Raw genomic sequence first — 10,432 nt, 5'->3', positions numbered from 1 at the left:
ACCCGTGCCACAAATAAATACTGTTGTATGAGTAATAAACCTACACAATACTATAAATAAAATAAATGCGGAGGTAAAACCACTACCAAATATATATAGGTATATATACATAAAGTATATAAGTTAATATATATAATATATCATATACTACTATATAGAAGTATGGCCAGAAAACTTCTAGCAATCATACTAAATATAACAACCTGATCCTAAATCAATTTTTAATTATTAATTTATTCAGATAAAAGACTATTGTGCCCCTGAAATATTTTATTAGTATAAAAGTTGACTTTTTGATCGGGAAGGAATTTGATATTTCGATTGTACTGTTGCGTAGATCACGTCGAGACGAGTCCATAGACATGTGGCCTCGAATTTGAATTGTAACGAGAAAGATACGATCAAAATTCAAGTAGGGGCAACACCGTAATTTTTTTTGGAACTGGATATTTAAAACAAATTTTTTCCTTTTTTCCTTTTTTTTCCTCTCTCTCTCTCTCTCTCTCTCTCTCTCTCTCTCTCTCCTGAGCCCTCCTCCTTCGCAACCCGTAGCTACAGCCGGGCCTTCTTTGGCCAACAGTCCCAAATGAACCAGCTCGACGGCCTCCTCCGCCGTTAACAGCAACACCAGTCGCCGAAAAATGGCCAAAACAGCCCGATTTTTGTGAAAACTTCATAACGTTCGTCCGAATGATTTCGAGCACCAAATCTTGCGATGCAGGTATGCTTTCTCAACCTCTCGAGGTGTTCTAACTGCTAGTTGTGGTATTTAGGAGAAATTTCTGAGTTTTGGAGGGTAATTAAGCGATAATAGTTTGGCTGATTTTCGGCCTCCGATTCCGGCCACTTCTATCGAGTTTTTGGGGTAGGTCCAAGAACAAAAGTTGCTAAACTCTAGGTGATGATCATGTAGGTATAAGTTTTTCCAGCGGTTTGGAGATTTTTCGATCATCAGAATCGCTTTGAACACCCACACGCTGCCGGCGCTTGGGCCACTTTTTGGTCGGTGTTAGAGTCCTAAAATAACCCTCATGTCGTCCCGAGCACTATAGTATGCTCGGATATGAATTTGGATATCGTTTGATCATCAACCAGATATCGCATATTAGACATTATCTGGGTTCGATACATTCGAGCCGTTGGATCTACTCCAATTTAATATATGTTGATCTAGGCATTATTAGGATCATGTAAGAATTCATGGATCATGAATCGGAGCCCCGGAGGTTCAGATTCAATAATGTAAAGTTTGCGTTAAACGATAACTGTCCGATCGTGTGATCACGAGTGATCTGGCCGCTCGATCGAGACTAAACTTGTAGGGCATGTTTAGTAATTTGGTTGAACATGTAGGAACTTTCAAATCGGAAAAATGGAGTCATGGCCTTGCGGGCCCGGTTGACCCAGTGTATGAAGTTTGACCCTCAATTGACTGTGAGTCTTCCGAGGTAGTTTTCATCCTTCGAGTAGTGCTAGAACGACTGTATAAACAAAGTTTAACTATCTGCGAACTGCTCTGATTATGTTTAGATTACGTGTTTATGTTATAGTGTTATATGGAAATTCTTGGATATCATATTGATAATTGAAGTTATGGGATTTTCTTTAAAGGTTATTACTTTTCAGTAAATGATAGTATTATGAGTATAAATATAGTATATGGATTGGGTAGTATTGGGTTATGTATGAAAGTATAATGTTTTGATTGTGGGATACGGTATGTTATGGAATTCATGTGAAAACAAGTGTTAAATTCTATTTGAATTATTTCGGATCTTTAGAAAATTTATGTTTGCTTAATTGTTCATTGGTTCGTAATGACATTAATTTCATGGATTAAATTACCCTGCTATCTATTATGGATTTATATGATTATGGGATGAGTATGTATGTTTATATATATAGGTCGCTAAATTATGCATACCTCTATTATTTTGTATTTGGAAGTGTTTAATAGTATGCGATGGTACACCTAAATGCTATTTCGATATTTGGAGATTATGGTTTTCAAACCCATCTCAGGAGTAACCACCCCCCCTCCCCCCCCCCCCCCCCAGTTGCTTGAAACAGTTTTGTTATTGATAATGCCCACGAGTTTCGGGGATGCCTAAACTGTGTGGTGTGAGGATTGCGGCTCGGGTTGACTTGGTGTCTCCGAGGCCTGCGAGGAATGCGGCTTGGTTAACTTTGTGTTTTCGAGGCCTGCGAGGATGGAATTGACGGAATATTATTGGAATTGACGGAATGTTATCGGAATTGATGGAATATTAAAGGAATTGACGGAATATGGATGGGGGTACGTCTAGATGCATAGTTTTCTAAGTCTTCAGGATTTTATACAGATCATAATTAAATTCTTAAGCGATGAGTTTGTTTTATAAGTAAAAGGGGAAAATATATGTTTCAATTAAGCTGTTGTTATTGACATTAAGATTTCACATGGTCAATATTATTTTAATAATTTTATCGTTTTCCTACTTATTTGTAATAAGTTAATTATAAATCTTTATATATATATATGTATATATTTATAATTGGGTTTTATGTCAGTTTTGAAAGAAAGGTTATACATAAATTGATTTATGAATTAAAGGAAGTCCAGTGAATGGACTTTTGTTTTATAAATGATTTCATGCAATGAAAGTTTCATTATTTGATCTTGAATAAAGTTTCAAATATTTTTGGTTATATTATGTTATATGTAAAATGAGAATGGCTTGGAAAGCAGGAAGGATAATGGCAATAAGATTTAAGAATGGATGAGAAATAGTTTAATAATTTTCCAGGAAATGTTTTTAAACAACCATAGGTACCCATGTTGCCTTCGATTACGTGCTGTCAAAATGAATGGTATATGCGAGAATATTGAGTTGCACGAAAAGTAAATAAGACACAATATTTAATGAGGTTTGGCCATGCCTACGTCCTCAGAGAGCAACAATAGTTACTTTTCCACTATGTAAAATAATAGGGCTACAACTTTAGTGTTTACAATCTCACTAGCTCACTGATTTTTCTCTCTGCTATCTCCTCTCACTCTTCCTCTTTCTTCCTTCTCTGCTAGGGCTTTCTCTCTCTCACTTGGTCTTGGTGTGGTCTCATTCTTTCTTCTAGAGAGATACAGTCTCTATTGATGGAGGTGTCTGTTTCTAGGCCAAAATATTGGTTGTTCACTCACAAGCCTTGTGCTTCACTCGAATGTTTGGCAGACAAGCATCATTATTTTTCTTCAATCACCTAGGTAGTGGGCTCTATCATTTGGGCTCCATTCTTTACTTTACAACAATGAATAGAATTTTCCAAATGTAATTTTTCAAACAATTTGTGTTTCTCATGCTAAATTATTTCGGTCATTAAGTGCAAATTTTTTGTTATCATCTTAACAAAAATTATTTTTCTTGAGAAAAACAAAAGAAATAATACCAAATAAAAAAACTGCTTTTGTCCTATTTTGTTCAGTAAACCAAATATGGACATTTTATTTAAGGAAGATTCATTATAATATCTAATATAGGGGCCCAAATTATTTAAAAAAAAACTCTATATAAAATGGACTTTAGAAATACATCCAAAACCCATTTACAACATAATAAAAAGACTTTTAACTTCTTTTAAATTGCAAAACTGACATTGATTTTTTAAAACAAACCTAACCCCAAAACCTCATAAAAAAGCCCAAAATATTCAATGGGGCATCAAAATAATTTAATAATTAAAATTAAATTCAATAGGGCAATCATTTTTTGAGTTTGTTTATAGAAATTAAATGGTGTAGGGTTTATTCATAATTTTAATGCTAAAAATGGGTATATAATTAAATCTCTCTTTATTTCATGTAGATGGCTAATTATTTATAGAAGCCAAGCTTTTAATTTCTCGCAAGTAATCATTGTATGGTACTTGGATATGGTCACCCTTCCTAAACAAGAAAATGATCAGGCCATAACAGATGCGCTTCTACAAAACAAGATGAGTTCTTACAAGTTTGGAAAAAAATGGAAGTAATTAAAACACAAAGCAAAGTGGTTACAAGCTTGATAATCAGCACGGCATGATCATTTCATAAACATATGTACACAGCACTAGAACTACATTCCGTCAGTCCAACTGTCAGAACATACGTATTTAACAAACTGCTTTCATATCCCTTCTTCCTCCTCCCACCCTCTCCAAAACCCCCCATCTTTTTTGCATACAGTCAGTAACCCAAAAAGAAATCAACTGCCATGTTTTCACCTACGGATGCCCTAGGTGTAACTACATAGAGGGAAATAAGAGAGGGTAAAAAAAAATTACACACGGGAAGCAAAGGCGTGGAAATTAAAAATTTACAACAAGGCTACAGAAGGTTGGAGGGGTGGCCTTTGGGGTCAGGGTTATGGAAACCAAAAGAAAATTGGCCTTGTAGAAGTATATCGAGAAACTGTGTACTTTCAACTGAGCATATCAGGGCCTTGTTTTAATCGGCCATATCCAAACCTTGAGCTATACCGCCGTGGCCTAAAAATATACTTGGCTGCTACTCATACCATCAGGAGGACCGCTGTACAGATGTTGCCTCAAAAGCACTACTACTCCATTCATCCTGTGTGAAAGGCTAATGCAACTCAGAAAAATAGGAAATATGGCAATGCAGTTGAAAAGAGAGATACTATATAAGTTTTGCAGCACCTAGGAAAGCTGATAGAGTAGGATTTGATCGATACGAGATGGCAGTAACCATCACATCTATAAGTTCTTTCGGAGGTCTAAACCCATACTTTTTTTGAATAAGAAACACAACAGGCCCCAGAACTATAGAAGAAAGAAAAAAAATTGCTGCCAGTATGAGATGTGCAAATACCTTCTCTGATTGTCAAAATCCACACTGAAAGATGAATCTGGTATACAGATTTTACTATCTGGTGAAACTTGAGTTCTCCCTCACTGGATATGATTTTCGCATATCTTGAGGAGTCTTATCAAGAGTACCAAACCGCAAACTTGACCTGCCACCAAACCAGTGCTCACTACTTGTCCTCATACTCATACAGGCTGAAGGGGAATGGTCATGAGACAATAAGTAGTAGGAGCTATGGTGCTCCTCCCTGGAAAAGGAATGAGCCAAATCCAAATGCCCCTGGGGCACTGACATCGAACCAAAGTCTTGAGACTGCTGAAAGGTGCAAGACGATCTAGAATACGACTGACCCATGCCACGACAATGACCAAAAGAAGCATATTTGCTGGAAGCCAAATCTGGTGACTGCTCCCTTGCAGAAAGGCCAAGATGGGGTGTTGTCGTCCAGTCTTCTATCGTTATTCCCTTCTTAGACGCAAGGTCCATGATCTGTCTCTCATCAAGTCCTAACCCCATAAGCAAGTCCCACATGTTTCTCAGTGCTTCTCGTTGGTTGTTAATCACTTGATCCCTCATTGCCATTTCAAACTGAAGCTCAGTATTAGCCATTCCCTACAGTAATTAAAGTAAAACTGTTACGCCTAACAAGAAGTTCTTAGAGCCATATATGTAACTCTGAGAAATTGAAAATCTTGATTTGGCAATACCAATGCCAGTCATAGGAGTTACCAGTTATCCTAAGGAAATTCTGTCATCGGTATTCGATAAACATTTATCTCAAGAGAACGTAACATGTACAACTATGGTCTTGCTTGAGTTTCAAAACTTTTCATATTCAACTAAAAAGAATCACTTCCTAATTTACAATTTTAAGTCCAGTATAAGTGTATCCAATCAGGCTTTACTATCAACTCACCAAGAGCCTGTATTGACTAAGAATACGCAAGTACGTTTTATTGCCATTGTTACTAATGGCCTCCTCAATCATATTTTGGAGTTGACATCGATGCTTCTCATTTGCTTCAATTTCCTACAAAATGTTAAGTTGGTAATAAGATCAAAAGCTGACAAAAGTTGTATTGTTTGTAATTTAACTACAAATGAGATATTACCATATGGTAATTGACACCAGCTTCATCATTCTCACGGATGTTATCCAAAATTACTTGCCGCCTTGTTCTCATAACCTCTAAAACTTCCCCATCTTTTCCAATAGCCTGTGACACAGAAAAGTACTCAAGCATTAGTTTATATTATCCAAAAAAATTCTCTGAACATTCTCAATAATCATATTCAGTTCCCTAATAAAGTAAATAAATGTAAGAATAGAAGACATAATTTCATTCCAGATCTGTTTGAAGCTACCAGACCTCTTAACAAAGCAAGAAGAGATTAGGGAGGGAAAAGATAATTTAGTCCTGTAACAAAGTTTCTCTCAGGAAGGCCATGGATTTTCTTTGAGGAAGTTTGGAAAAGTCTGAACAACTAAGTGAAATGGATTGTAGGAGCTACAAGACACAATGTGCAACACACAAATTATTTATTATAAAGCAACATCGAATGTAGGATGCTCTAACCTGTTCTTTTGCTATAGCATCATCAAGATGTTGGAGTTCAAGGCGGTTATGAAGGTTGGTTTCCTCAAGCTCAAATGATGCCTTCTGTAGGTTTATCCTTTCCTGAACATTTTCACTGGTTTCATGGCTCAAAATATTCAACCATGAAAGTTCATCATCTGCAGCTTTTTCAACAGGTTTGACACTTAGCTGTGATTCCTTTTCAGCTAGTTCTTTTTTCAATCGGCAAACCTCAATCTGCAATCTAAAATTTGTTATCTTTCAAAAAGAAAATAGAAGTTAGAAATAAAATCCTAAAGATAAACTATTAACCACTTACCTGAAGACTGTCAATCATTTGTTGGTAGTCTGATACATGTGTATCAATAGTGCCGATGTTTTTCTGAGATGGAAACATAACTATTCTCAAAAATTTATTGCGTATATAACAGGACAAGCCTTGCCAGTGGTAGGCATGACAACAAAAGAACATTTCTGCACAAACTAATGCTGAGGAAACCAATAAATTAATGCACAGAAACCCATAGAAAATACCAAATTGGCAATTAATGAAAAAAAAAAACATGTAGCATAGACAAATCAATCAACAAATAACCACATGCTCCTATGCAACAAAAGTGGAAAGCCGACACACAATGTCACTTTCAAAAATTCTTAACAGCTGACTACCAAATGAGATCATGAGTCCATCACAGAATGAGAACTATTTTTCAATTGTCTGCAATGCCCAGATGGACTATTTCTTAAAGGCAAAAAGCACACAAAACCACGCATAAGTTCCAAAATCATGTTTTGATGATCTAAGTTGGATGTGTATAGATGATTATTTGAGACTCTCACCTGGATGTGTGTCTTTATTTCCTTTGCCCGATCAGCATATTTCAAGGTATTCACAGTGTGATGATACTGACTGTCCACAGGGGATACAGTAGCAACCATAACCGTTTGAGAATTACCACTCAAACCATCTTTGAGTATTCGTGTCAATTTGCTGCAAAACTAATTACATTAAGTACAGTAGCAGGGAGGCTAACCACAGTAGCAGGTAGGACTTCAGGATAACAATTACAATCAGATACCTATTGCGGTAAGGAACATAAGCAAGACCCTTCTTTTGCTGTTTCCCCAGTGCATTTATGCAGTTTGCCAAGGCGAGAAGTGAACGGTTAATATTTGCTCCATCCCTTAATTTTTGGCCTCCACTGTTTGTTTCTGAAGCTCGTTCGCTGCCAGCTAGATCCACAAGTGCGAGTTTTCCTCGCATTACTTGATTCCGGTACTTATTTTTCTGTTTTCTTTTTACTTTTATTTCCAGCACTGCATGTGACCTGGTTAATGGGGAAACAACTTTGTATGAGTAATAACGTTACACCTTAGTATTTAAATTTAGTCTGGGGTTGATGAGTTCAGTAGAACTACTAAAAAAAGATCGCAACTATCCAAAGCATGCTTAAAAACTCAAAATAACAACAATGATAATGGTATGATTATAGCACACAAATAAATTTGACCTACCGAGAAGATGTTGCATTAGCCTCTGTGCTTTCAGTTTTCCGTCGGCTATTCCCCAAGTTTAAGAGTTCAAGAATCTTATCAGCTGATTGTACCTGAATTTGTAAGAAAAATCATAAAGGAAGAGTAAAAATCCATCCCATACTACGTACTTGTTCATCCAATGCAAGAACGCTTCTCAAATTAGTGCTAGAAAGTGATTCAAAAAAACTACCAAATTTTTTTTATAACAAAATTGCAAAAAAAAAAAAAAAAAAAAAAAAAACAGCTTGACAATTATCCACAGACAATCAAACCAGATACAACTACATGGCCAAGTGTGAACCTTGATACACCTCAGCCCAGCAACAATTACTCCTTGCTCTGGGTCCTCTCTGAGTTCCAAATGGCCTGATGACTTTTCAAGCAAATCATAGATGACCTATATTTTGTGAAGATAAAATATTAAATAATTTTATAAGAGAACAAATGGGCATTGCTAATAATTAAGTATCTTAATAAACTGCATGTTCCACCTCATTGTAGACTTCAAGATAGGAACAGGTAACTTCAAATTCATCAGAGCTCTTGTCCCTTTTGATTAGATCAAAGATTGTATGCAAACTGAGTACCATGAGTCCTGGGTCATCTTGTGTCCCGACCATTGTATATGTTTTACCACTGAAAAATTATAGAGAAAATTGTAAGACATTATGGAGGATATTAAGTAAAGGACAATCCAAATAAAAAAACTGGTGAGATCATGAGCTGAACATAATGCAAGCTGAATTTGACTTATTATGGTTCTTTTGAGCTTGCACTTCTAGACATTGACCGCAGCAATCAGATAAATACTCCCAATTAATAATTTTGTCAAGGTGGAGGACTGAGTTGCATAAATGCATTGCCTCAGCTGGTACAGATACAAGTCAATCAAAACCTTATGAGAGGTGAAAAATAAAAAAACAAGAATATATCATTTTATTACCTTCCGGTAGAACCATAAGCAAACACGGTAGCATTGAGACCATTAACGACGCCAGAGATGACAGACAATATGCATTTCGTGTAGACATCCTGGATATATGAAACAGTTAAGACAACCAGAAAACATCAACTATACCAAATCAAGAGTTTCCTTTACAGCCTGTACTACTTTCAAGCAGATAAGTAAACTGGAATAAATCTTGAGAAATAAAAGAGCATAATTAAAGACACCAATAAGTTTAAAGATTCAACGTACCAAATTAGTACAGCCGGGATCAAATGCATGATCAAAACAATATTTCTTTTCCTTTGTTCGATTCTGTATGCGCTCAAGGTAGTCCTTTGACAGATCAGGATCCAACACAAGCACCTCCTGCAATTAAAATTTCAAACATCAAATCAATACACCGTTCAAACTCCACAAATGCTAAAAAACTTATAAGTCAAAAAGAGTTCTGAGCCACCACCACAAACCTTATTGTCAATTACTCGAACAATGTCGCGGCCACGTTCTCTCTCCCTAAATGGCCTGCATTTCACAGCAACCTGTAGCAAAATGCAAGCATCAAGTTTCCAAAACAAGACTGTAAAGCTGTGAACTTTACACACCCAAAAAGAAGGAAAAAAAACTACTAACCGTGAGTGTTGTAGTTTGCTTTGTAGCCGGAGCTCTAATGCTCGGCATGTTTGTAACAACATCGATTTCTAAACCAGCACAGCTTTTGCTACCCTAACCCTAAAAACAGAAGCCCTCGGAATCAAAGAGAAGGAGAAACCAGTTGAAACAGATCAAAGGCGTTGCTGCATTTCAGAGTCTTCGTCTTCCAAAAATCACAACACACGAAATTTCTCGAAGCTTCAAAATCGCATTGCTAGTTCAATACAGATTTCGTAAAAAAATGCCTCTACATTTCACGAAACGACATTTTCTTCGGAAACCGAAGCACGAATCAAGAAACGAGAAAACGCTGAACGATTCAACGACTCGTTTCGGCGTTCGAGAGGCCGAGAGAGAAAAAGACAAGATCTTTGTGAACCGACTGGAGAAAGGGAAAAGATTCGGTGCTCTCCGGCGTATAATACAGCAGGCAGCAGAAATGTAACGTAGTGTAATAATGAGCCAACTGGTTACTGGGCAAGCCAATTAACGCGGGTAGTGAGGAGAGAGATGGGACTGGAGGAGAGAGTGGAGCTAGACGAAAGCAAGAAGGAAACGGGTGGAACAGTGAGATGGAGGGTCGTGGACTGATAGTGACCGTTGGTTTATTTAGAGAGGGATAGGATGGGGATTGTGGGATTTGTGTGGGGATGTTTTGGGGAGAAGGGAGCATTTGGGTGGTGATGTTGTTGAGAGTGTTTGGTTGGTCTTCAACTTTTTTGGGGACAATGATTTTTTATGATTGGAAAAAGTGGGTTTTTTATAAACCTTTTTTGGGGTTTGGACAAAACTCAAAAGTGGAAAGGGAAGGCATGTGAAGGTGGATGGTAATCTTGGCTTGAGTTGCATGCACGTGTGTGGGAAAAGTTTGTGTTGTGA

The 10,432-nt window shown here is 36.9% G+C and overlaps 1 protein-coding gene across 1 annotated transcript; it reads right to left on the bottom strand.

Annotated features, from left to right (window-relative positions):
• Positions 3,938–10,432, bottom strand: LOC18773466 (kinesin-like protein KIN-8B). The gene is made up of 15 exons (XM_007207561.2): positions 9,533–10,432; positions 9,370–9,441; positions 9,152–9,268; positions 8,897–8,985; positions 8,445–8,589; positions 8,255–8,350; positions 7,933–8,024; positions 7,497–7,745; positions 7,258–7,408; positions 6,737–6,799; positions 6,418–6,654; positions 5,953–6,057; positions 5,757–5,870; positions 4,844–5,452; positions 3,938–4,585 (listed from the first exon to the last, which is right to left on the bottom strand). Exons 1-14 carry the CDS (start codon positions 9,578–9,580, stop codon positions 4,898–4,900), a joined length of 2,133 nt encoding a protein of 710 aa, XP_007207623.1. The 5' UTR covers positions 9,581–10,432; the 3' UTR covers positions 3,938–4,585; positions 4,844–4,897.

Source organism: Prunus persica, chromosome G6 (genome assembly GCF_000346465.2).
Source record: "Prunus persica cultivar Lovell chromosome G6, Prunus_persica_NCBIv2, whole genome shotgun sequence".
In the NCBI taxonomy this organism is placed as follows: Eukaryota; Viridiplantae; Streptophyta; class Magnoliopsida; order Rosales; family Rosaceae; genus Prunus; species Prunus persica.
The sequence above is the reverse complement of the archived record's forward strand: the minus strand, read 5'-3'. Positions and strand labels throughout refer to the sequence as shown.